This window comes from Pelobates fuscus, chromosome 2, assembly GCF_036172605.1.
Source record: "Pelobates fuscus isolate aPelFus1 chromosome 2, aPelFus1.pri, whole genome shotgun sequence".
Classification (NCBI taxonomy): domain Eukaryota; kingdom Metazoa; phylum Chordata; class Amphibia; order Anura; family Pelobatidae; genus Pelobates; species Pelobates fuscus.
This window is the reverse complement of record NC_086318.1, coordinates 121360429-121388239: the sequence shown is the minus strand read 5'-3', so window position 1 is coordinate 121388239 and position 27811 is coordinate 121360429. Positions and strand designations below refer to the sequence as shown.

At 36.9% G+C, this 27811-nt stretch overlaps 1 protein-coding gene across 1 annotated transcript in view; it reads left to right on the top strand.

The window, feature by feature from the left end:
- The window catches only part of WDR49 (WD repeat domain 49), a 110434-nt gene that overhangs the window by 46144 nt on the left and 36479 nt on the right, over window positions 1-27811 (top strand). The window contains exons 6-12 of the mRNA XM_063441688.1: window positions 1990-2138; window positions 3283-3516; window positions 8318-8482; window positions 17494-17609; window positions 19196-19326; window positions 19930-20028; window positions 24306-24461. Of these exons, the coding sequence (XP_063297758.1) occupies window positions 1990-2138; window positions 3283-3516; window positions 8318-8482; window positions 17494-17609; window positions 19196-19326; window positions 19930-20028; window positions 24306-24461 (1050 nt within the window). The remainder of the gene's footprint in view (window positions 1-1989; window positions 2139-3282; window positions 3517-8317; window positions 8483-17493; window positions 17610-19195; window positions 19327-19929; window positions 20029-24305; window positions 24462-27811) is intronic.

Sequence of the window (27811 nt, the reverse complement as noted above, 5' to 3'; positions counted from 1 at the left end):
AAATGTAACAGGATCACACTCATAGTTTATTGCTTAATCTGCACAGCTGCCACTGTAGACTCCTTTTCCTGTATTTACCTATTGTTAAAAGTGTCCACAATTGCAATAATGAGGTGGTAGAGTTATTAATGCTCTGAATGCATTATTTGCAGAATAATTTGGCACTAATTCCTCTATATAGAGATGGATAAAGGATTGTCCTCTAGATTCTCCAGTAACAGTTAACTTTAGGAGCAATGTATTAATCTGGCAGGACTATATGTGTGTGTTTCTGACATTTGGACTTTATCAACGAGTGATTTTTGTACTGGGGCTCTGGTAGAAGTAATAAAAATGTGAAGGAAGTCTAGGGAAGAGAATGGATGGATGGACAGAAAGACTGACAGATAGCTAGGTGGTCAGTTGGGATCATGCCAGATGTTAAGACAGTTCCAGGGCTATAGTAATACAGTATAATATTATTGCAATCATACTAAGTTCAAACACAAGATCAAGTGTAAATCTAGTCAAGATTCAGACCAGTATTGTAGACCTCTAATTTTAGGATGGACTATCAGTTCGGGATAACCACAATGCCACGTTAGGAATGTGGGTCCTTAAGAGACAATCCCACACAGATGATCTGTACAGCAGATAATAGCTGAGTGAACGTTCCCCCTTATTGAAAGCTATATTTATGTATGCTGATAACAGTTATACTATTGTAATAGTCTGGAGAATTATGAATAGGGTGTATTCGCCTTGCTGTGTTCTCAATCCAGATTAATTCCTGCTTGAATTAGAATCATTAAGAGAAATGCTCAGTATGGCTTGTAAGATATGTTTGCATTTTAGCAGATCTTGGTGCAATTATCTTCATCCCCAGAGTAACATATAGCTCATTAATAAGAGCAGCCGAAAATAATTAAAAAAAAGATATAACAAGTGTTTATTTTCTTTATAACACTGCTACATGTCTATACATTCATATTGTGTCTATGTGGACCAGGTTCAGTTTAAAAAAAATATTTTAAATATACATTACTATTAAATTGCAGTTAACTAATAGGAAGAGTTTGTGGGTGTGCATATTTATTCCTTTTAATGGGGCACTGTAAGCACCAAAACAACTACAGTGCTCTGTAGTGGTTGCAATGCATAGTGTCTCCTGGTGCCGTCCCACTGTTTGACATTTATCTCCGTCCTCCAGGCCGCTGCGTCTGTGGTCTACCCCCTCTTCACTGGCATTATTAAAATGGAAGCTTCTCTACAATATCAATTGTGTCCATCTTTGGAAGGAATTCATTAGCTGGGGAGTGTCAATTCACTTTTACAAAAAGAGAAGTCCTGCGCTTAGTCCCATTACTGCTGGGCCAGCAGCAAGGACTACAATACACATCAGCCCCAATATATAGTAAAAACCAAAGAAAAGAAAATGTTACTTGCGCTTTCTCCTTAATCCCTATGTATATTTAGACAAATGGAGGTCATTTAGTTTCTCCAATGGCCATTGGAGGGAATGCCCGCCTGCCAACGTCAAGGCAGACCCCCCTAAGCGGGTCCTAACACTGACCCTTCAGCCTGCTTCCTTGAGCTTCTGGCAAAGATATCTCTAATGAGACAGACAGGGGTATTTTTTATATACACCCCTATACTTATTAACCCCTATACTTACTCAAAGACAGAAGGAATTGATATCACTAATATTGAAGTAGGAACCTCCACTTTATCTGTGTTTATGAATTGGGGCTGAACCACGAAAGGGCCAGTCAAAGTGCTTGAAACTCATCTGGCTCTTAACAATGTGATAGCACCAGAGGACTCTTGTCACCATAACCACTAGGAAAGACTGCATTGATTATGCTGCCTTAAGTTCATCTGTCATGTTTATGCCAGAATGATGAGTGTCAAATTTATTTTTTCGTTTTTGAATAGGAAATCAGTGTTAATTAGGAAATGTTTTTAATTGGTTTATGAACACCTGTTAATACTCAACTTTGCTTTTGGTAGCTACCGCTGGTATTGACCATAAGATCTGTCTCTGGAATCCATTTGTTGTGTCTAAACCAACTGGAGTGCTCCAAGGAAACATGACCAGTGTTATCGCCGTTAAATTCTTTGGCATTCGGAAACAGCTCTGCAGTTTTTCAAAAGAGAAGGTCAGTATTTTCAGAAAAGTTTCATTGTTGTTATTTTAAAAAAAAAATATTTTTGTTTTAATTATCAGAGGGGAAAATATTGTATAATGAGTTTTTCGGTGCTGGTGTTACTAAGTTACTAGTATAATCTTCCACACTTCCACACTGCTTCAACTAATTTAATTTAGGACAAGGGTTAGACACAAGATCAAGTGTAAATCTAGTCAAGATTCAGACCAGTATTGTAGTCCTCTAATTTTTGTGATAATTCTGAAATGTCATTGGTTATGAAGGGGTTAAAAAAAAGATCTGTGTAATGAATTATAATACCTCTGAATACTACCTGATTCATCATCACCTGTAGCACACATATGCTGTACATTTGACAGAGCTGGGTCTAGGATTCCTGGCATTCTAACAAAGTATGAAATTGGTACTCTTATGGCATCTCCAGGATATATATTCTCCTTTATCAGAGATAGGTTGGAGTTACATTCCAAGCGATCAGATGCTGTGGTTGGAAGCAATGAGAAAAAGGTTGCAGAGAACATATGAGTCAGCATCCTATTGTGATTCTCAAAAAGTGGATGTAATTAACATTAATTATTTTTTTTTGTCTTCTATCAAAGTTAATCCTCGGATGGAGAGTTCCTTTATGTTCATACTATTAAGCTGGTGATCCAGATTGTACCAGGTTGCAAGCAATAAACAATAATGCATTTATAAGTTACTTTTAGGAAAATTTACCATCTTTGCAGACAACATTGTAATTTTCTTGTCAGTAAGATGAATAATAAATGAATTATCTTTAGAAGAAACACCATTTATGAGTGTAATTAACAGACGAGTATGGCTTAGCAGTAGATCTTTGTTGCAGAGGAGCTTGGTGTAAACTAGGCAAATCATTTCACTTTTATGATGCCTCTCTTGAAAGAGATGAGTGCACAGACAGGTTTCTTCTTAAGGTATTTCAAACAAATCTCAAATAAATATTAGACCAAAGAAAAAGATTGTGTTGACGATTTGCACAGATTAACAACCTGGAACACAGTCCGAGTTCAGGGCAGGCAGACATTGTTCATTGTTCAATACCAGCCACGAGAAGATGATGTCTGTCAATTTATTATTATTATTATTTTTAATTATTTGTATTTTTTTATTACAGATATTAAGAATATGGGATGTTCATCACCAAGTTTGCATCCAAAGAATAGCTGGGATTTTCCCCAAAACATTAGACTACCAGCTTACCTTTTATTTTTCCGAACCCCACGGTCGCCTTTTCTTGTCGTTTAACAATCAGCTAACGGTTTTGGAAATGAAAAAAGAATCCGCTAAAAAAGTTGTAAGCCACGAGAAGCCGGTAACCTGTGTGCTGTACAACTCTGCCTTCAAACAGGTGAACATTTTGTGTTCTTTTCAAGTCTTATAATTAATCCACAATTATGTAAATCTACAGTGAGATTATTTGGGCAGTCGGAGGTTAGGAATCGAACATCTAGTCAAATGTTCTGGGTTTTCAAGAATTTAATATTAAAAACGATATATTCTTATAAAAATGGTAATTGCCTTAAATAGAAACTAGATTACACTGCTTAGCGCGGCATGAATGGAAATACATTTTGACTTGATTTGCATCATTATTCCATCAGTATAATAGAAGTTGATGTGTGCTGGTAGTTCTAAAGCCTGATTGAGCAGAAGTCAGACAAACATGGAATGCAGGGATGTATCCAGATGGAGGGAGGCCCATGAATTAATACATTTTGTGCTTCTTGTCACATTTCTTTTACATCTCTGTCCGTGACGAAAGGTCTAGTGTGTTGTTCCTGGTAATCTAACATGCAAAGCAGTAGACCTCTGTTCCATGGAGCACAAATCTGTTTTTACTTGCTTCCTCTTGTTGTTGTACGGTATTAGATTATTGAGGACACCAACCCAGGGTATGATGTCATATTCATCTATCAGCTGCCTGTATATGGTGTGCTAGGGAACCGGCAGGGAATGATATGCTGCCACTAGTAGCAGGGAAAGATGGAGTTGCAATAGGATTGCCGATGTTTGGTACCCTAGGACTTTGGGTTCATGCAACTCCATCCTTTGCTACCTTCAGTTTCACAAAGCAGCCAGCTGATGAGTGAATAGTTATTAAATAGTAAGACAGGCACAAGGCAAGAGCTCTCCAAAGGTAAAAATGTATTTAAATTACAGCTTAAAATAAACTTTACAAATACAGATATCATGATTACTGTCATAGCCAGATACCACAACATGCAAACCTCAGAGAAGTGGAATATCCGTCTGGTACACCCTAGGAACTGGGATATTTACTATTTTAGAAAGCACCAACAAATTTTGCAGCACTGTACAGTTTTGGAAAAAAGACTAGTTTACTAGAGTAAGAGACAATAAAAAGGGCTTTACCCGTGAGCTTAGATCAAGCTAATAAAGCTCTTTTTCACAAAGTACTTTGCTAGATACCCTATGAAGTTTACAATCTAAACGTTTAATGACTGTCATGGTTCTATTGGAGACAGATAAAACATTTTGTCTTTACATGAATGGAAATTGTCAGGAAAAAAAGCGAGATTAAAATATATTTTTACCTGAACTTTGCATCCAGGTGGTAGTTGGTAACTGACTGTCTATGCACTCTCATAGCTTAGAGCACATCTTCCCATATTGCCCAACACAAGAATACCCAAAAGACATTACAATGACACTATCAACATCAAGGAAGCTCAGAGATCCAGACATAACGTCTGTATTTGTGTCCCTGCAGCACAGAAGATATATGTTCAAATCCAGGCAAAAATATCTAACTCTATCTATAAATTTGCAAGGTATTGGCTAGCACAGTTTATCAGTAACATATAATGCCATAAGAGGTGACACCGTGGTATTTTATTGACAGCTGCACTTTATTAAATAAAAGATAGGCAGCTTCTAATGGTGCATTTTTAATTTTCAAGGTGGCAGAGTTATTGTAAAGTTAAATATTTTCAGCCGCACATTGAAAGAACACTATAGTGTCAGTAACACAAACATGGATTCCTGAAACGTATGTTAAACTATGTATTAGGGCCCCCGGCACCCCTTAGATCGTATGGAAAAGGTGTTTAAACTCACCTTTTTTCCCATGCCCCACCAGTCTCCCACGACTGGCCCCAATTCAAACATGATGATCTCAGCTAATCCAATGCTTTCCCATAGGAAAGCATTACAATGCTATTGTGCATGCGCGGCAAAAAGGCACACCTGTCTACTAGGAACGTTCAGTACCTTCATGCAGTGCATGGAGAAGCAGAACGTGAGTTCTGCACACTGTGCAGCACTGAGATAGGAAGCCCCTCTAGTGGCCTTCTGAGTGACTGCTGCAAGAGGTCTTATTAGGCAGCAATGTAAACACTGCCTTGTCTTTGGAAAGGCAGTGTTTATAGTGCTAACACTGCAGGGACATGGTGCAGACCAGAACTACTATATTAAGTTGTAGTGATTCTGGTGACTATAGTGTCCTTTTAATTTCCCTTTTGAAAAACTGGAATATTTTATTCTAGTTGAAAAATCAAGGAAGAGAGAATAATGTGCACCAAACATAAGTCATGCTTAGTTTTTTTCTTTTAATTAAGAGATGGGTATGCTGGCTAATGTATGGTTTAGCATTTAATATTCAATGTCCGTGTCTTAATTTCCCATGTTGCCTAACCCTTTCCATTTAATTACTCCATAAATATTTCTTAAGCATCCTTCCTGTGGAGGGTGAAAATTAGTTAAGTTAACCATATCCCAACTGTATGTAACAGCTTGGGATTTAAAGTCAAGTAATGCCTTAGTTTAGACTAAAATGTGTATTTGATCTCATTTATTAAAGCTTCATTAAAAGTACTACAGAATAAAAAAAATGTAATGTTTAATAATAAAATCTTCATTTTATTAAAGATCAGAGCTCTTCAAAGTGGCTCCCTATCAAATAAACGTATACCTTGTAAAGCATTTTACCAGCTGGTTAAGAGGTTAAGTGCAAAGCGTTTTACCGCCAGGTGAAAAGGTTAAATGTAAAGAGGTTTACTTCCTGGTTAAGAGGTTCAGCTCAGATTTAAACATCATGAGTTACCCTTAAAAAGCATCACGAGTTACCCTTAAAAAGCATATGTTTATAGCTACTTTGGAACTCTTAACTATTCAAGAGGCAGTTTTTTTTCTTAGGCATTAAGAGGGATGGAGTTATAAATTGACTATTGGTCTATAGGTCATCAACATATAAACTGCTGTTCCCCTATGGAAATAGTCACTTCCTGAACATTGTGTCACCAATATTACACTGTTTGTACTGATAATGGTATACCGTTCATCCGGATTCCATATCTCTGAAGTGATATGTGGACGAAAAACCGAGAAAATGTCAAGGTGATACCAGAATATGTTCAGATGCTTCAGTAATAGGTGTTCTGTCCATGGCGTCAAAAAGAGAGATGATTGATGATGAAAAAAGATGACTTTATGCTAGTGGACATCCACTAAATGTTGATATTATTCACGGATGAAGTGAGAAGTGACCAGCAGAGGGAAAAATGGTGAAGCAGTAAAGAAAAAAAAATCTCTTTTTAAATATTATATATTTAATAGTTACCAGCCACAACATTAAAACCACCTGACTAGTATTGTGTAGGTTCCCCCCTGTGTTGCCAAAATAGCTCTGATAAATTAAAGTACGGACTCCACAAGACCTTTAAACGTGCCCTATGGCATCTTGCTACAAGACTTTAGCAGCAGATCCTTTAAGTTTGGCAAGTTGCGTGGTGGGGATCCAAGTATTAGATTTGTTGTTCCAGCACATGCCACAGATGCTCAATCAGATTGAGATCTGGGGAATTTGGAGGGCAATACAACACCTTGAACCCTATAATGTTCCTCAAACCATTACTGAACAATTGTTGTAGTTAGACAGGGTGCATTATCCTGCTGAAAGAGGCCACTACAATAAGGGAACCATTGCCATGAAGTGATGTACGTGGTCTGCAACAATCTCTAGGTAGGTGGTATCTAAGTAACATCCACATGAATGCCAGGACCCAAGGTTTCCCAACAAAACATTACCCATAGCAAACACTGTCTCTGCTAGCCTGCCTTCTCCCCATAGTGCAGCCTGCTATCATCTCTTCCCCAGGTAAACAAATCACACGCAGCTGGCCATCCATCTGATCTAAAAGCCATCACTATTTGGAGCGTGTCAGAGACACTCAGATATTTTCACTTGCCCATCTTTCCTGCATCCAATTAATGAAATTCAAGAACTGACTGCTCACTTGCTGGCTAATATATCCCTTGACAGGTGCCATTGTAGCAAATTAATCAATGTTAATCACTTCACCTGTCAGTGGTTTTAATGGTGAAGGCTGATTAATATAGAATATATATATGTATTATACTGCTCTTTTTCCCTGTATTTCATACTTTTTCTCACTTGAACTCAGCTTTAGGCTGAACGAGCATCGGATGGCCCAAACAATTTCAGTATCAGGAAGAATTATTCTGCCAAACCAAAAAATCCAACCATGCACAAGTCTAGTTAATGTTAATAACTAGTTTACCAGATGAAAATGGTTGATGGAACTATACCCCGCAATCCCCAACAGTTTCTACAGCTATAATATCAGGATGTGCACACTTACTACGCCACCCGTGACATGATTTGTTATGATATGTTCCCTAACTTGTCCCATAAATCATTCTATAAAACTAAACCCCAATCTGCTTATTCATTTCTAAAAACTTTAAGATTCCCTCTCAGAGAGCAACGTAAGAATATATACTCCATAAACACCACACTGCTAAATAAAAAGCGTCCGTGTCCAGTCTTACCACTGCATAAATTATTCATCATAGATTTTGCCTCTGTCCATCTGTAAGCTTAGTGGTATCAAAAGTTATTCATTTTAGTAATATTGTAAATTTTGTCAATGCACGTATGTTGTCCCTGTATATGTTGCATAGAAGTACCACATACAAATGTTTATTTGAAAAAGTAAGGGTAGAATTGTATATCTAAAATTGAAAATTCCAATATTTCCCAGCTCACATGCACAGTGTGAATGAGTTCTAATTCAGTCATCCACAGTTACAAAACAATTCTCTACAATGGATGTAAAGCAATTGTTATTATTACAATATAAATCCAGTGCTTTTCATTAACGTTCCAGGTAATCAGCTCTGATACAGGATCAACCATTACTTTCTGGATGATGGACACTGGGCAGAAAATCAAGCAATTTTCAGGTTGTCATGGCAGTGCAGAGATCAGCACAATGGCACTGAATTCGAGTGGAACAAGGCTTTTAACAGGAAGCACTGACGGAACTGTGAAGGTGAGCAAAACACCACGTGAGACAGCTGATTTAAAAATACGTCTTTGTTCCAAGCCAACCTTTTCTTTTATACATGGGACTCAGGTGGGCATCGGACAACATGTCCATATTTAATAATTCAGTCCCATGTTTCAGTACCGTAGTAGACAATGTTACTAATTCATCATCGACAGTCATGATGCATCTTTGAGGAAATAAAATAATTAAAAATTAAAATTTACATTAATTTCCTTTTCTTTTCTCTTTGCTTCGGTAGAATTGTCACTTAGTCTTTATACCTGCATCCTAATTCTCTTCTCTGTTTAGGAAGGTGCATATAGGTTTTGGCTTTCGATTTACTTTTAAATGATTCGGTAGGTTCTTTTTAAAAATTAAATTATAGCGAAAAATATATATTTTTTTCTACATCTTTTCGCTCTCGCTAATGACATTAATGTCTAGTTTTAGAAAATAATGGTTCTCCTGAAGATCACAATGCTATGCAGTGCATGCAAAAATAAACATACACATTTTAAAATTTTACACAGATTTTAATTATTTCATTAGAACAAGAAATGGTTCAACAGTCTGCGTTTACTTTAATCCCGCATTGGACAACAAAGTTTCAGCACAGTAGATATTTATTATGCTATAAGTGACACACAATTAGGTGCATTTAAAAAAAGTTAACACGTTGAATGTTTTGGTCACTTGGATCATTTCTAAATTTTTGTTCATAAACTCTGAACTATATTTTTTGAAAAACAAATTGTTAAACCACACTCAGAAATGGTTCTCTTTTTGTCTATACCTACTAAGTGTGTCCCAGAACCCATATATTGTATTATTGTACCTGAAACAAGGAAACAAACAAAAAAAAAGAATGAATGTTTTAAAAATAAATAAATAAATAGGAAAATACTGTTTATGTGTATGTCATGCAAAGAAAGATTTTACACTGAAACAATATGTTTTTGAAGACTGTATGGCACTTTATATTGTATAAAATATATTCACTATTTTACAGGCACTTTAAACATGCAATTTGACTCCACATAGATAATTAAAATAATGCAATGATAAATGAAATGTCTTTAAAGTGTATTTGTTTACTTATATTTTACTAATGACTTTTTGGATAGTTATTGATAAGTGTCCTTATCTTTCCGTATGTTATTTGATTACTTTTTATTTGTACTTTACATTGTGTCATTGTGTGGGACTGTTTGTTATTCCATAGGCTAGTTGTCAACTTAAAACGTTATGTGTTTCTATGCACTCTTCAGAAGAAATATCCCAATGTATTAATGGTTACTTAAAACCACACAAAATTATATATTATGTTGACCTGAAGGGAAATAGAGAAACGAGGAAGGGTATCTGAATTATGAAAGATAAGAGGTTCATTTTTTTAAAATTTAAGTTTTAGAAAAAAGGAAGACATTCAGTTAGCGATAGCGTAAAGTTGATGTCATGGGGAGTGAGATCCAGGGAGGAGAGGTAGATCTGGTAGTGTCATCAGCATACAAATGATACTGGAATCCAAATGAGTTAAAAAGGTTACCAAGAAAAGTAGTATAAAGAGAAAACAAAAGGGAGCCAAGAACCAAGGTAGGCAGGAAAATGTGGTTCCTAATTTTGTCAAAAAAGTAACATGCTAAATCTTGCATGATTTGCAATGTAGTTCTGTGACATATCCTCTACAAGTCACCAGGACATTACATTATGTTTCATAGGGCACCTATTATTACGGATTTGTGAGGAGCAGGAGAAGATGATATCCTGTTTTCCAAATGTGGTGGGGTTGTGTAGTCATTGCCAAGACAGCCATGGGATCACTGGAAATATAATGTAACAAACTCCCCTCTCCACGTGAGTTTGCCACAAGCTCCTGGAGAAGCCTGCTTGCCAGCATCCTGCCCACAGACTATGGACTCTGCAGGGAAACTTGTAAAAGACTGTTTTGGGCATAGGACCATGTGCACGGTCGATCAAAATTATGACTTCCAGGAAATTCCTGAACCCCTGAACTGATCTGGGTGATTTTGTGGATATGTTGGTCACCCAGATCAGGGCTATCAGGGGATGTAACATTTGTGGGGATATCATTTTGGGATACTTTTGGGCCTTTTTAGAAATGTATGTTTTTTCTGTGCTTGGAGATAATTGGATTAGAATTAGCACAGTTACTGATACAATTATCTCCCAAGCAGAGGGGAGGGATTGTGTGTCATGTGTGGGAGTGCCTTACATTGTAGATGTGTTATTATTGGTTTGTAAGTTTGTGTCCCTGTCCCCAACAAGGTGCATGTGGGCGTACACCTTGCTTGGGGATTGTCATAAAAGGCCAGTGTGGCACCATTAAAATCTACTCCAGCTTACACTCCTGTAACGGAATTCCCCGGACTCCGACCGAGTACCTTCCGTTAATGGACGCTTCCTAGCTTGCGCTGAGGACCACAAGCACCGCACCGGACACCACAACCACCACAGACTCCACAACCGCCGTAGCTTAACTGGAGTCTCGCTGTCTTCCTTCCACCCTGGATCAGCTTCTGTCCTCCAGGACCGTGTTGGAAATACCTCTTCCTTCCACCCTGTATGAACCTCCAGCATCCAGGACCGTGTGGGGAAGACCTCTCCTCCAGGAGAGCGTATCAGGAACAGCTCTTAGAAGAGCTAGGTGATTTAAAGCTCAAGGGAGTATGCAGAGCATAGCAATCCTCAGTGTGATTATAGCAGTTCCCTCCAATCACAAGACAAGACTATGTGTTGAGGGTCAAGAAGATCTATTTTAATCAGCACCTAAGGGCTTTCTTTTATGCAAGTTTTCAGGCCAGAGGCACACCCCCTGGACCTGGTGGTAAACTGTGACAAAAGGGACACAAACCAATGGGAACACTAATTAACAAAATAACACTCCCACATACACAGTAGAAATCCTCCCCTCTGCCTGTGATAGAATAACTGTACACAATGGGCTAATGTAATTATCACAGGCAGGAAAATACAGTTTTTATACAATTCCTATAACTTTAAAAGTACACATGCAATATTAATAAAAGTAACATATTCTAACAGCATAACTAGTATACAAACATATCTAAAAATCATATACTTTGGTCCAGTAGTTCAAAAGATAGATGGAAGTCCTATTTGACCTACTTTAAGCCTGACTTTCCTGCCCAAAAACAGTTCCACAGATTCAGGTTGCCCAGCCAATTATCTCCTGGAGATAATTGGCTTAAGTGGGTGTGGTAACCTAATTATCTCCAGGTACAGTGAATATCGCCATTTACAACAACAGTAAAAATACATAAAAATACATATTTCCTATTATACTGAACAGAACCCCCATATTTAACCTATCCCCAGATAGCTTGCATCTGAGCGCTAAATATATCCAAACTCAGATCCCACAAACAGAATAAAATCACCATGGGGTTAAAGTTTAGCAAGGGCTGATGAGAGATTCAGGAGGAACAAAGCAGCCAGTCTAAACTGGTCTGACAGTGTCCCTGGGACAACGCCCTGCTGGAGAACAATGGACAGGAAAAGGGGGAGGGGAAGAGGCACATTCTCCCATGGAATCAAAGGGGCAGAAACAGTGCAATAAAATCCAATATGCACAAGTAATGTTTTTAAAGGGCAAACTCTCCCATGGGGCCATAGTCACAAGGCAAGAGGCTGGCAATTAGTCCTCTCCAGGCACAAGTGGCGAAGGGCACTTCGTCACAACTCCAAAACTGTGTGTCGTCCTGTTATTGGAGGGAAAGAAGATTTACTCTTGTGTCTGCTGTTCCAGCTTGCAGGGGAAACCAGGGGAAGCCAGTTGCTGCTCATTATTTGGCAGCATGGAGAGTGGGGGCATGGGTGAGGTATAAATCTACATAGTACTAATGCGGGGGTCACAGATTGTTTTATTGTTTTGGCAGCAAGTGTAGCAAGCAGGTAAACAATTAACTCCTAATCCTGAAACCACCAGAACAACTTCGAGATCAGTTCACGATTCTGCTTGGAGTATATTTTTTTCAGCATAATTGTCGATGGGCCCAAATTAATCCAAAGTACAATTCTTAGTCATATTATGATTCCTGTGTCCTCAACACTTCTCTGTAGAAGCATTTGATTGGTCACTGTCCAGCACTACTAAGGAAGTTTGTGCTGGGCAAAAAGGAGGTGGGTCAACTAAGCAAGAAAAAGGCAAAATTTTAGGCAGCTACAGAATTTAGAAAACCTAATACATATATTGTTCAAATGCTGCAAAATTATGCATTTTATAACCGATATATATTCCTTTCAATTATCATCATTTAAATGATCACAGAAGGTCAGGCATTTCTTTGTACCTTTATTTTTCCCCAAAAAATATTTCCAGCTTTCTTCCCCGTTAGATTCTACCTTAAAACAGCAAAGTCCATTGTTTTAATCCGCAGGTAGTTATCTCTGGATTTTACAATTAGGCACAGCAGCATAAAGCTCAATAATTGTCAAATGCAAGTCATTAAACAAACATTAGAAAACACTCAGAAGTGAGTTGTGTGTGCAGGTAATAAATGTTAATTCAGCCATGGTAATGCTTTTTCTCCGGGGCTTGTAATAACATTATTAATATGATACATTGCTCTAGCATTGAGGCGGAATTATTGATTTGCCTATGGTTGGGACGCACGTTTAATTGCAGCCAAAATGATCAGTTCGATAAATAAAATAAATCATATTAACAAACAGAAATCAATGAAGGAAAATGTTTAAGACACAAAGATCATATGCATATCTAACCAGCTCTAACTTTCCCTGACTTTTGTAAATTTAATGTTTGTATAATAGTAAAAATATAGAAATTAAAACCAGATTCTGTTTTTAACTTGTTCTTCAAAAGCCGTGTAAGGCTTCTGGTTCAGGTCACTGGTTCTGACTTCTTGTTTCTTCATCTTCAACAGCAAAACCAACCAGCTTTTGATACAGTGGCTTTTAATCTTGTGCCTATAGTATAGATCACTACAGTCATACATTTTAGACATTCTAAGCACCAGCACCACTACAGCTTAATCTAGTGCAGAGGTAGGTAACCTTCAGTGCTCCAGATGCTGTGGACTAAATGGAGATGGTGGGGGAGCGACACTCCTGACACCATAACCACTAAAGAGTACTAAAGTGGTTATTGGAGTGTTCCTTTAAGCCAATGTGCATTCCAAGAGCAATAATATTTCATCTACATGATTTGCTTTTAATTTTTGCAGTAAACTCCTCAGATGGCTACTAGAGGTGCTTGATAGGGCAGTGCTGTACAGTGTGCAGCAGTGACGTTCAACATCTCCACCCTCTGCATGGAGACACTGAACTTTCCTTATAGAGATGCATTTATTCAATACATCTCTATGAGTAAGTGCTAATTGACCAGAAGAGCGTTCGGCTCTGCCCCCATCCCGCCTCCTTGGCTGAGATAATCAGAATTGATCATCTCAGCCAACCCAATGATGTCCTATGGGAAAGCATTAAGATTGGCTCAGATAATCAATTCTGCTGATGTCAGATAAGGAGGCGGTTCATGGGGAGAGCTAGCACCAGCAGACCCGTGTGGGAATAGAAATAACTTGAGTTTTTATATATATTCAGGGGGGCAAGGAAGAGCCGGGGGGCTAAATATGGTTTTTAACACTATAGCGTTCCTTTAAAACCAGCAACCTAATTACCCATGAGTGTATACTATCTGGCTCTAGGGCTTTTTTTTTACTTTAACTGTATGTAGTTATTTTAGTTCTCTGTCCTGTGCCATTTAGTTGTGTTTTCTGTACATTTTTTGTAGAAGTGACTTGCACCTACAGCCGTGAGTTAATCCTTGCTACATACTGAGAAAAAAAAAATATTTTAAATCTCTACTTTTTCCTAACCCTTTGTGTCTGGGGAAAAAAAGCATAAGATTAACTTGGGTTTCTGATATTGCAATGAATATGTAGAACATAAGACCAGAATTTTGGAATGTGTTGTACTTACAATGAAAATGCACAATAAAATCCAAAAACGTCAAAATTTTCCCATTCTGTATGTAAATGACACAAAGACAAAACTTTTGAAGTGTACGAAACTCTTAAGGAAACGCGTCTGTGAATCATGGTCATGTCAGTTTAATAAAAGATTTTTCAATGAGGAAAAAAATGCCAGAATAAATCACATTTATGCCAAAAGAAAAATTACATTTGCTTCTAGCTGGAATTATAACAAGAAAACACATTGTAGGTGCATTACATTTTGCATTTATAAACCGGTGCTCCAAGAAGACTTGTCATTTTGATAAAATCATATTGTTTCTTGCATTATTTCTTTATTTCTTTATTTTACTTTCTGGAGGTTTAAGGCAATTTCATAGATTTGAATAGTTCAGTAAATAACACAACGTTACATTTTAACATAGAAAAGTTTGCTTTTTTTTTTAATATCTACATCAGAATGTGTCTTTTTTTACATATAACATTATTATAAAATTCTCTGGCCATGAGCCACTTAGAAAAAAACCTCCTCCAGAAGTTCTGTTCATTTCAAAGAAGAGGCTATCTTACTTGGGTAACTGTTACGTGTTAGAATGGGCTCTGTGTGAATGGATGCAAGGGCAACAAAAAAAGTGAAATTACTAAAAATAGATGGGTCAGAGGAAATAGCTGTCAGGGAGATTTACAACCAATGGTATTGGTGGTATTTTTTCATTATCAGCCCTTTAGTGAGTCGCTTAGTGAGAATTCAAAGTGCATGCCAACTGTTAGGCCTAAATAGCCAAAATTGGAATACAAGTCAGCTATGTTTTTAGTTCATCCCTGGCAATTCAAACTTTATTGACTAACTGTCAATTTAACAACCTATCAAATTAGGAAGACCACCTCTGAATTGACTTGAATTAGCCTCAAAATGGAGCCCTTCTAACTGAAGTCAAGAACAGTCTGGGTATTACTCGGAATTGATTCCTAGTTAGTGTCACTTACTATTCACCTTCCCCACAATGGGTTAACAGTAAACTAAAGAGTAATGTATTGCTCCATTTTGGTCATAAATGTGTCACGAAGCACCTGCTCATTCCCTTGTTTTGATATATATATATATCTTAGCCGAAAGACTTACGGCAAGCTTATCCTAAATGTACTCTTGGTTCACATGGCTTGATTTGGGTCTATTTTTGCTTTGACAGCACCTGTTCCTATTTGTTCTCTTTTCTGATCACCACTGCTTGACGTGAGCAGTAAAATCCCTCAATTAGGTAAATGCTGCAAAGCTCTTATTGATTTTCTTTGTTACTTCACACAAAACTAAAATGGGTGACAAAGAGGTTAGTGAATTATTACTTAGAATACCACACAGCTTTTATCTCATGTCTCTTAAAATAATAAACGAAACAGCGTGCAATCCCATTTATGGAGCTTTGGTAGATAAGGCCTCTTGTCTTTTCCCGCTTTTTAGGTTATATCCACATATACATCCTTATAAGTTATATTTGTGCATCTGTTTGCTTATGAATACATCAGCAAACATTCTACTTCTCTCTCTGGACTCCATACAGAACAAACTTAAATCCATTGATGTAAATCAGCCCAGTCTCTACTATGACGCAGCTAAGCCCCAGGATACGTGCATATTCTCTGCTTAAACAAATAAAGAACCATTAAACATCATACAATACCCAGATGGGTCCCTGTTACCTACAACGTGGCATTAGCAGCTCACCTGTTAATAATGGACTTGATATTTGCTAATTTTCTGCGTCTTTTTTAAGGACTCAAAACTTGGCTATCCATCATGATATTGTGTAGGTCAGATAGGAGACTTATGCCAGGGTTGACATCAGGTACTTTATTAGTGATTTTAGACATATTATGAAATTATGAGGCAAAACAGAATGTAGGTAATATGCCACAAAACAGGATACTTGCAAATAATAAAGAATGTCTGTAATTTCCAGGTAGGGTTGTAACAAAGGCAAGTTGGTATCAAAGGCAGGCTGGTTACAGAGACAGGCTGGTTTGAAGTATAGGTAAGGGTGAAGCAGGTTATTGTTAGGAGCAGGTTTGAAGGTAAATCTGGAGCAGGTTGGAATCGAGCAGGTTGGAAGGTAAGTTTGAAGCAGGTTTACAGGAGCCAGGATATGAAGTTTCTCAGTAAGAAAATTAACTTCAATGTAAAGGCCACTGGTATTCTCGGGTGTGGCCTTTTGTAGGATCTGTAATTAGTCCTAGGCAGGTGAGGACTGAGGTGACTAGTGGCTAGGGAGGCCACTAGTGGTGGAGAGCTGGAACTTCTTTTAAAGGCACATAAATAATGAAAATAAAACATAGTTGCCAGGATACGATCCTGACACTATCTGCCTTGCCACATGAACTGTTTTTTTTTTTTTTTATATATGCTGTTTGGATTTGTGTTTCTGTATCAAACATTTTAGACCAACTTCTGTATTAGTCTTCTTTTTTATTGTCACAGAAATGTTTTAAAACAACCTTTTTTTGTAAGATGTTTAGCATGGTACGAAACAAAATATATATACAGGTTGCCTTTCAGTAAGCAGTAGCTCATTAGGAAGAAGAAAAATAACATGTTCATTTGAAAGGCAAACAGAAATAGCTTATAATGGCATAGATACAGATTAAGCTTACTACACAAAATGTTGTACAGTATTTGAAACTGGGTTTTTCCCACACAAGTGCAAACAGAAGAATAAATAGTAAAAACAGAGAATGGATGAGACAAGAAGACAGAGTATGTATCATGAGATAAGAAGAAAGAACATAGGATGTTTAGTAGAATACAGAGGTTAAGTGTGACAAACAGCTAAAGGATAACAGAGGGAAAGTCGTTGTGAAGGGAAACCTGTTACATTTTAAAATAATGTTTAATTGATACATGTGCATGTGTTTTATTGGAAAACTTTAACAGTAAGCCAAACTGTAACATTCCTTTATAAACAATAAGCTTGATGTTAAAAAAAAAAAAAAAAAAAAAAAGAGTATTTGTATTATATGCTAAAGCCACACAACTCTGTTTTGTTTCAGATTTGGGATTTCAATGGTCATTGTCACCATAAACTAAATGCTGGAAGAGGCCTGGCAGCTGAAATTTCACAGATACTGATTTTGAAGAGAACCATACTTGTTGTTGGATGGGAGAGGTGTGTACATTTGAATATGTATCATATACGTATAACACTGCAATAACAGTAGTATTAAAAACAAACATAAACTAAAACCTGTCATTTTCCTCTGGGTCAAGGAGTTGTTTCTTATTTGCTGGTGACTTCTAAAAAATAGCTTAGTGTAGGTTTCCCTTGATGTACGCATTCAATTTTATCTATATATTTTAAATAAAAAATGAAAGTGAATTGTCAACCAAGCTGCAAAAGATGATCTGGAATATCACAGTTTGGAAAATAAAAATCTCTGCTGTGATTATGCACTTGCAAATTCAGTGATTTCATTGGTACCTACTGTAGAATGGTGGTTGGATATAGCAGTTTGAATTTATAAAATCTTTATAGGTATAGGTTAGCATTTTGAATTGACTCCTATAGGATACAGGAAGCCATTGAAAGCACTGACAGAGGGGTGAGGTGTGAGAGGACCTACTAGAGAGGGAAATCAGTCTAACGGCAGCATTCATTACAGACTGCAGTGAGGCAACATGGCTTTTGGGAAGCCCAATTAGGAGAGAATTACAATAATCCATGTGGAAATTTACTAGAGCATGGACAAGCTCCTTGGTAGCATCTTGCGTAAGAAAGAGGCAGATGGGGGCTATGTTTTTAAGATGGAATCTACAGGATTTGGCAACAAACTGGATGTGAGGCTCAAAGGTGAGGCCAGAATCAAGTATGACGTCAAGACAGCGCGCTTGCAAGGATGGACTTATGTGGATACCACTAACTTGAAGGATGAGTGAAAGAGGAGGATCAGTATTAGGAGGAGGAAAGACAAGGAGCTCAGTTTTAGAGAGGTTGGGTTTCAGAAAGCGGGACGACATCCAGTCAGAGATAGAAGAAAGGCAAGCAGTTACACGTTGCCGGACGGCAGGGGAGAGTTCGGGGAAGGAGAGATATATCTGAGTGTTATCAGCGTACAGGTGGTAGTGGAATCCAAATGAGGTAATAAGTTTGCCAAGAGAGGCAGTATAAAGAGAAAATAGAAGGGGACCAAGGACAGAGCCTTGGGGGACTCTAACTGAGACATGACGAGGGGAGGAGGTATCATTAGAAAAGAAGACACTACATGAGCGTTGGGAGAGATAAGAGGAAAACCACGAGAGGACAGAGTCACAGAGACCGAGTGATTGAAGAGTTTGAAGAAGGAGAGCATAAACAATGGTTTTAAAGGCAGCAGAGAGGTCAAGAAGGATTAGTATGGAGTAGTGGCCTTTGGATTTAGCTGCGATTAGGTTATTAGTAACTTTGATAAGAGCAGTCTCAGTAGAGTGGAGCGAGCGGAAGCCAGATTGAAGAGGGTCAAGGAGAGAGCTGGAATTGAGGAAGTGAGACATATGGATAAAGACAAGTCTTTTCAGAAGGTTTGAGGAAAGAGGGAGCAGGTATATGGGACGGTAGTTAGAGGAGGAGGACCAGTCAAAAGATGGTTCTTTTTCGATAAGGAATGGTTATCAATTGTTGGTATTCCATCTCAAGATTATCCAAGTGGTAAAATGATGTAATCCTTATTACTATTCTAATGGTGTTAACACATTTTTACCCTTGCATTGTTTTCTCAGATTTATTACGGTATTCCGAATGAACACAATAAATCAGTTCCTAGTTCAACCTTCAGAATGGAAAGGAGGGATGCAGCATCAAGATGACATCTTGTGTGCAACATTTTTACCCCCACAAAATCTGGTTACAGGTATCAGTGAATTTGTGTGTAATTAATTCATCTTCATGGAATTTGTAAACAGGAATTTATGAAATTAGTATTTCTATATTATTTCACCATATTATCATTATGAGAGTATCTTCATAGGAAGCTACAAGTTGTGCTTAGTATCGCACCCTCTACTCTGAGATAGGCTGAAGGAACATAAGATGTTCCAATTTTCGAAACTAAAATGCCTACGGTAAGTTGATGTTTGAAGTGAGCTAGTAATCCAAAACATGATGACACTTTTAGGCGACTATTTTATTTTTAATTATATTTTTATTTTTTAGCTCATATTTTGCAGTTTTTCCTTTTTGTGTCCTCAACAAATATTTCAAGTTTTAACAACATTTCTTAAAATTTGTGAATACTGTTGAAAATGTAATGTGCAACCAGTAATTGTGTTTGTGTTGAATGCAATTAGAGAGCTAATTCAAATTGATTGTAAATAAAACTCTTAAGAAGCAAAAAGATCCCATGATGTGTATTAAAATGCCTATTGCTTGTCTTTTATGTATAACATAACTAGTCTAGAGGATACTCAGCATGTTTTATTGTGATTTGTGTCTTTGATGTCTCTTTAAAATGCAGGAAGTTACGATGGAGAAATAGTGATTTGGAATAATAATACAGAAAATGCTTCTCGTAAACTTCATCCAGATCCTAGAAGAGCTCTCAAATCAAAGTCAGGTGAGAAGATCAAAACAATTTTTTATTATTATTATTATTATTTTAAGCTGTTATGAATCAAACAGTTTTACCAAGAGAACAACTGTTTACCATGAAATTAGGTTTTTTATTCTACACTGAATCCAACAAAGCTTACAGATGCTGCCTGGCAGTATAAGGAATTGATAGACTCAATGTAATTTCAATTAACCAATTATTGCTAAATCCTAAATTATTCATTATGATTACTGAATTAGCAACCCTGAGCACAACACTATTTAATTTAGTAGCCAACACAAAATGTCCATAAGCGTGTTGTGTAAATTAGGTCATGTCCTTTTTAGTAAGTTGTTCTACAACTTAAGCTCAGCTAGTCAATGAGTCTGGTTGGTCTGTATTATACAACAAGACATAGTTTTTCTCAAAATTGTGAATGGCTGGGAATTCACAAGGGATTTGCATTTTCCCATAATTTATGGTTAAGCGCATAGGCGTCCGCAGGAAATTTTCCTGGGGGGGCATAATTGTAATGACATCCATGCTTGGTCCCTTTTTGACAGTGTCATGAAGGGGAGGAGCATAGTCATAATCACATAAAGCCAGGGTGAATAGCGTTTTCACAACTATGGTGTCAGGAATACATGTTTGTATTCCTGACACTATAGTGTTCCTTTAAGCAAATTAAAGGAACATTATGGTCACCATAACAACTTCATCTAAATGAAAATGCTATGATGCCAGGAGGACCCTGGGTGCTCTCATTCCTTTAAGGGGTTAAACCTCTCTCAAATGGTTTAACCCCAAAGACTTCCTCCAGATCTAAGGTCACTCAGTGGTATTCGGCTATTGAAACGTCAGGCATGGGTGCTACAGATTGGCTAGAGTGGTCAGTTGACGCTCTAAGCCAATTGCTAGTTCCCGGTTCATAAAAATGTTTTACTTTTTTATGAATGGGGAGCTACTGATTGGCTTAGAATGCCAGCTGACCGCTCTAGCCAATCAGCTACACCTTTCCCCAGCGGCACTCTGTGCTTCCTGACACTCAGTAAATAAAAGTGAACACATTAACACTGGTATTTTTTTTTTTTTACCTGGGGAGATGAGAAGGTCCAAAGTTTCCCTGCCAGGCCCAGGTACCAAAGCCTTATGATGTGGTGTCTAGAATAAAGTGAAGGGTTCACTTCACTTGTCCTTCCTGCTCCAAACTCCTTTTCTTCTCCTTCATTTGACACAGTCTTCTCTTTCTTCTGACACTGTCTTCTCTCCTCCTTGGCTCCTTCTGCTCCATTACCTTTCTGCTACTTTCTGCTTATTATTACACAGTAAAGGAGTTTAAGCAATAATGGGATAGGCATAAGGCTATCCTAACTATAAGATAAGGCCAGGGACTAATGAAAGTATTTAGAAAATTGGGCAGACTAGATGGGCCGAAAGGTTCTAATCTGCCGTCACATTCTATGTTTCTATGTTTCTATGTTATTGCACAGATCTGTGGTACATCAAATCCTCCATTTAGTTTTTGTACTCTTATTGTTATCCGTACATCCAATACTGACATATATTAACTATATTTACTGAGCGACTTATCACTACTACCTTTTTATCCTTTCTTACATATTTTGGTTTAATTAGTTTTGTTTAATTTCCACTTTGTATATAATAAACATTACGTTTTAGCATGACCTCTACCCCCTAGCTAGGACATTTTTCTAGTACATTCATTACCAGGGTTACCCACTTTTTCTGTCCTGGATCCTTTCCTTGTAAATAAGCTTCCAACTTTTCGTTTTTTAATGACCACTTATGATAAAGAGTATCTAAATGTAAAGGAACGTTTTCTGATCTGGCTGTTTTTACCTACACTTTGGTTATCAGTCCACCTCAATTAATTTGGGGGTGAGTAACCCCTCTCTAAAGCCCATATTTTAGGCTATTGGGGGATTTGTTCATACTATATAAATAATAATAATAATAATAATCATTTCTATGGTTGTTTTGTTTAGATATACACATTCCACATAATCTCATGTTAATTTCTGGTCTTTTTGATAAACATAGCACCAGAGCTTTCTCTAGTATGGGATGCTAATGAAAAATAAATTGGTAAATACATTTTTGTACTTCAAGTATGAAAGGAAGTTTTTACATTATAAACACAATGTGTCAAACTAAAATATAGTCAAAAGAAGAAGAGAGGACCACTGTATTACACTGAAATACCTTTTCAACTTTAAAATGTAAACTGTTCCAAACGGACCCCTTTCTGTAGGGAGGTTGAAAAACAGTCTGCATCTCTTTTCTTTTTTTAGGTCACCCAAGTAATACATTAATCACTGTGAACTATACAGTATTTGATTACATTTTGAATGGGTGGAAACGTCTGGATTTTTGTTGCAATGATTTGCATGTTTATACTGTGGGTGTTGACATTTTGTTAAGAAAAAAACATGTAAAACTTTAAGTTTGCACATTAATTGAGGTGGGATTGAACATAGAACGCAAAGAGTGCTGATTTCTGATATTAAAAGAATGTATTTTTTTCCTTTTGTGAGGTAGTTTTCTCTATTCCCAATTATTTTTCTGTTTTTAGCCGACAGGGATAATTATTAAAGTGTGAATTGTCAAATAATCAAAGTGAATTGAAAGTGAATTTCTTTCGTAGTATTTTCATTTGGTTTTTGTGCTAAATTGGGAAGATCGTACAGTACAAAGAAAAATGCATTAGTTACAAACCATCTCAAAGTATACAATACATATTTCCACAAGGGTCTCATTACATGTAACATTTCTCATTATATCATTTCTTTGTCTTATTTAAGAGATGTCCCCTCATTACTTGCACAGTGTTGCCCTCTGTTCTGCTTTATTTCCCATTTTGGCTTTATTTGTCAAGGTACCATTATAACGTTACATTGCATAACAAACATTAATAGAAAATAAACAAACACGAAAAAAATTGAATATATCTTTAAAAAATCATTTAAACGGGCAGTAATGTCCACTCTATCTATACTGTAAAAAATTACATTAAAACAGTTGTTTTCTCTCAAGACACTGACTGTGTATTGTCGGTCCAGTATGTGTGATCGAGATGTAGCTTAAGAGTGGTGGTCTTAAGGTCTTGAACCTGTCATTGTGACCGAACCATCATTTTATTTCCTTCCTGCCTCTTGCCTAATGAGCCTTTAGAGGTTTTCTACCTGTCTTTCCCATGCACTCTTTCAAAGTTTTGAGGATATTTTCTAGTTCCTAGGTTATTTAACTTGTTTTGGGTCATCAAAGACCACAATTCTTCTTATGGGTAGTATATTTCCCCTTATCCAATATCTGGGTAAAGTTGTGGTTGCCAATATGAGTTTGTGTTTCAGTATGCCTGATGGTATTAGTTCAGACAATCCTAATTGAGAGTTCCATTTCATTCATCTAGGTACCTGAATATTTATCCATTGCCTTATGGTCTCCCAATATGTTTTTATCTTTGGGCATGGCCACCGCACATGGTCCATAGTACCCTCACTGTTACAGCCTCTCCAACATTTGTTTTATGTCCTTGTGTATATTTCTGTAAATCATAATGGTACCGAGTACCAACAATATCAATTTTTACCATGATTTTCAACATCATTTGTGAACAGTGTTGCCCCTTGGATGCTATTTATAATGTTATACTAGCCTACTATGTCTATTGTGATTGATAGTTTTTTTTCCCATTGGTGCATACATTTCTGTTTGGAAGTATTTCTTGTAGTAAGACAATTATAACAAGGGGAAATTAAATGTTTACTTATTGTGTCCGACTTACATCTGGTCTCTAGTTACAACATAGGATAATTTAATTTCTGCCTGTCCCTTTGGTCAGTACTAACATTCTCATTTAGACAATGTACTCTGCGCACACAGGAATGAGTATTTTGTATGTATCCTTCAATTCCTCAAATTACATTAAATCTCCCCTTTTTATATAAGTCTGATATATAATGTATATTTTTGCCACATGTGTATGGAAAAGTCTGGAATCATATATTTCATTTTTGCGTTGGGTTGAAAGTGAATTTCAAATTACCAAAATAGCCAAACTGAAATAATTTTTTTCTTCAAAACAATTGTGGTGAGTTTAAAATAAATATGCAAAAACCTAGGTCAAAATAACTAACAAGATTTCAGCCTAAATAGAATTTGCTTTTCTTCAACTTTGCTATTTTTGGCAACATTTTTGTCAATTCCAGCACCCCCTGTGTTATTATTTTGTTTTGTTTTTTAGTCTATAAAAGTGTTTTGAAAATGTATTTCTTTTATAGATTCTGAGTTGCAAAGTGCTGGAAAAAGACAGATTTCCTCCTCATCTTCTGGGAGACACACACGTTCAGCGAGCAACCTCAACACAGATTCTGACAGCAATAATACTGTAACAAGATTGTTCTTCCTTGAGGCAAGAAAACATGTCTCTGCAACAGGTGAAAGAGTTTACTTAATTAAAATATATTGTGGCATACTGTCTACCACACATGCAGTTTAAGTATTATCTATTCCTGTTAAATTCTTCAACTGTGCTCTTATGTTAATGGTTAAATGTCCAATTTGCATACAAACATGAGTATATAATAATATAAGTATATATGAGTATATATATAATATAGTCAGTAGGATTTTAGTATTTGGTCATGTGTGCCACATGCAGGAAAAGCTTTGTTACATGTCCATGAATTTGCTTTGATGTAGATATTGCATGATTCTTATCAAATAGCGGTGATCCCTCGGGCCAGTGTAGTATGTATACCAACTATTATTATCGGAATCAATATGGATAATATTATAAGAGCTGTCTCTAGCTTTTAGAGGTTGTTGGGATGATACAGAGGGCAGCACCATGTAAGACCAGCTTTGTGAATAAAAGGAATTGTTATCCTACATGTTTCTGTGAGTGTGGATGTCTTAGTAATAAACATTCGCTGTCACTTCCTCATTTATTTATTACTCATAATATGGACATCTAGAACAGACATTTAGGTACTACTTCATTGAGTGCCAGGTTGGCTGGATCTGTATTCTGAGGATGATGGAGAAAGAGAGAATCGGAAGGGGAGTGGACTGGGGAATTTTAGTAAATAAAAAACAGTATATATTGTGATGATGGTTGCATAGCTTCCAACTCAACAGTATAATAGCTGGTGTAAATGTATGTTAAAGTAAAGTGGGGGAGAAGGCAGTCATAAAGGAGAACAAGGTGAGCAGAGGGGAGTGAGGGTACGTAAGATGAGGAGAAGAGGAATAGATGTGCACCAGTGAAATTTTCGTTTCGTACGAATGATTTTGTACTAAATAAAAATGTAATTTGTCAATCCCGAATTTCGTCGGCAAACCATTCGTTTTCGAATGAAATTTGTTTTCATCCACAGCACTGTGCATGTGCAAAAAAGAAAACATGTAGTGCTACCAGCTCCCTCCTTTTAATAAATAGCTATTCCAATGCTCCCCCCCCCCACATTAAAACCTATGGGGGTCACTATGACCTCCATATTAATAAAAGGGAGGTTAAATTCTCCTGCATGCCCCTACTTGTGGTATGCAGCGAGTAGGGGAATGTCGCCTAAACATATATAATATAAATCAGTATGGGGGTCAATATGTGCAGTGTTATTTTCTCCGTGCTGTGGGTGTTTATTCCCCTGTAGAACGGAGTCTTTTAAACAAACAAAACAAAATGAAAAGGTAATGCATTTGGCATTTGCCCTTTCATTTAGTTTATATTTCGTTTGTAGGGCTTTCGTTTACATTTTAGTAAACGGATACGAAAAAAAATGAATTTTCGGACGAAATCATATTCATACGATATTCATGCACATGGAATAAAGTGGAATAATAGAAGAGTATCATTGCAGAAGCCATTGTGTAAACCCTGTGGTTTTAACCAGGGAGAAATTTCCAGTGGATACCCAGAGTAGGTAAGAAAACACTATTCTAACAATATGAGACTGGACCTTAACTGCACTACAAAAAAATAAAAACAAAAAAGGAACATATGATTACTAAACAATATCACCCTGGAAAAGACAAGCAAGCATTGAAAATTATATGGGCTTGAGTTCATAGTTAAGCAGGTCACAGAGTCCTAGGGCAACAGGCTCAGTCCAGACAGGCCCCACACCTCATTTCCCTCAGCAGAGGCCAAACTAGGTATAGTGTTGGGATCAACCAGTCTCTTGAGGTCCCCCAGATGGCCCTTCCGGTCCAGCCTCGGCCAAAGGATCATGGCAGACCATGGGGTGTTGCTTAATTTTTGGGTGATTATGAATTTTCTTTGTATTACACTAGTGCCTTTGAATTTAATTTTAGGCTTGCCCTATAATAGAATATTGTCTCATTAGTTAATTAACTGTGACAGTGCAATATCAATGTGACACAAATGTATTATAGCGAGTTTTAATTTGCAGGAAAATCCACATGTTTAAACAAAATCCATTCACATGCAGAGTCTGATGATAAAGAAAGTAATTTAAAAACAAAAATTAAGAAATCGTTTTTGCTTTTAGCTAATTTGCTTTGAAAAAGTCTTAATATTTGCATGAAGATATGTTAAAAGTACTTCTGAAAGCGTTTCCATTGTAGATTTTGTTTTGTAATTTATTTTTTATTATTAAAAGAAAAAACAAGAGAACAATCGTTTGTTACATAGTTACATAGTTACATAGCTGAAAAGAGACTTGTGTCCATTAAGTTCAGCCTTCCTCACATTTGTTTTTTGCTGTTGATCCAAAAGAAGGCAAAAAAAAAAAAAAAACAGTTTGAAGCACAATTAAGCAACAAGCTAGGAAAAAAATTCCTCCTTGACCCCAGAATGGCAGTCAGATTTATCCTTGGATCAAGCAGTTATTACCCTACATTGAAAGATTATATCCTTGAATATTCTGTTTTTGCAAGTATGCATCTAGTAGCTGTTTGAACATCTGTATGGACTCTGATAAAACCACTTCTTCAGGCAGAGAATTTCACATCCTGATTGTTCTTACAGTAAAAAAAACCTTTCCTTTGCCTTAGACGAAATCTTCTTTCTTCCAGTCTAAACGCATGGCCTCGTGTCCTATGTAAAGTCCGGTTTGTGAATAGATTTCCACACAATGGTTTGTATTGGCCCCTCTCAGGTGACGTTTTTCTAAACTAAATAGGTTTAAATTTGTTAACCGTTCTTCATAGCTGATCTGTTCCATTCCTTTTATTAATTTTGTAGCCCACCACTTTTTCTAGTGCCATAATATCCTTCTTTAGAACAGGTGTCCAAAATTGCACAGCATATTCAATATGTGGTCTTACCAGTGATTTATAAAGAGGCAAAATGATATTCTCGTCCCGAGAATGAATGCCCTTTTTCATGCATGACAATACCTTACTGGCCTTGGCCACTCCTGATTGACATTGCACATTGTTGCATAGTTTGTTGTCTCGAAACATGCATGTAACAAGTAAACTTCTACCATGTAGTGCCTGACAATATCGTCTCAACCGGTGTCCATAAACTTGTTTAGTACCTATTAGAGACTCCAGAAATCTCAGGGGGCTTAACCCCAAATCGTATATAGGAAAAACAGATTATGCAGACCACATAACTTGCAAGAAGCAGGTATATGGGCTGCAAAGTGTCTGGAAATCGTCAAGTAATCAAAAATAGTAATGATGTGGAGAAAAAAATAATGATAAAGTCCCCTTTAAATAAAAAATATAATAGTAGCTAAAGAATAGATAGGGTAAATCTAATTCTTCCAAATGATATTCATCTTAAAGTCTATATATACATATTGTATATCCAAGG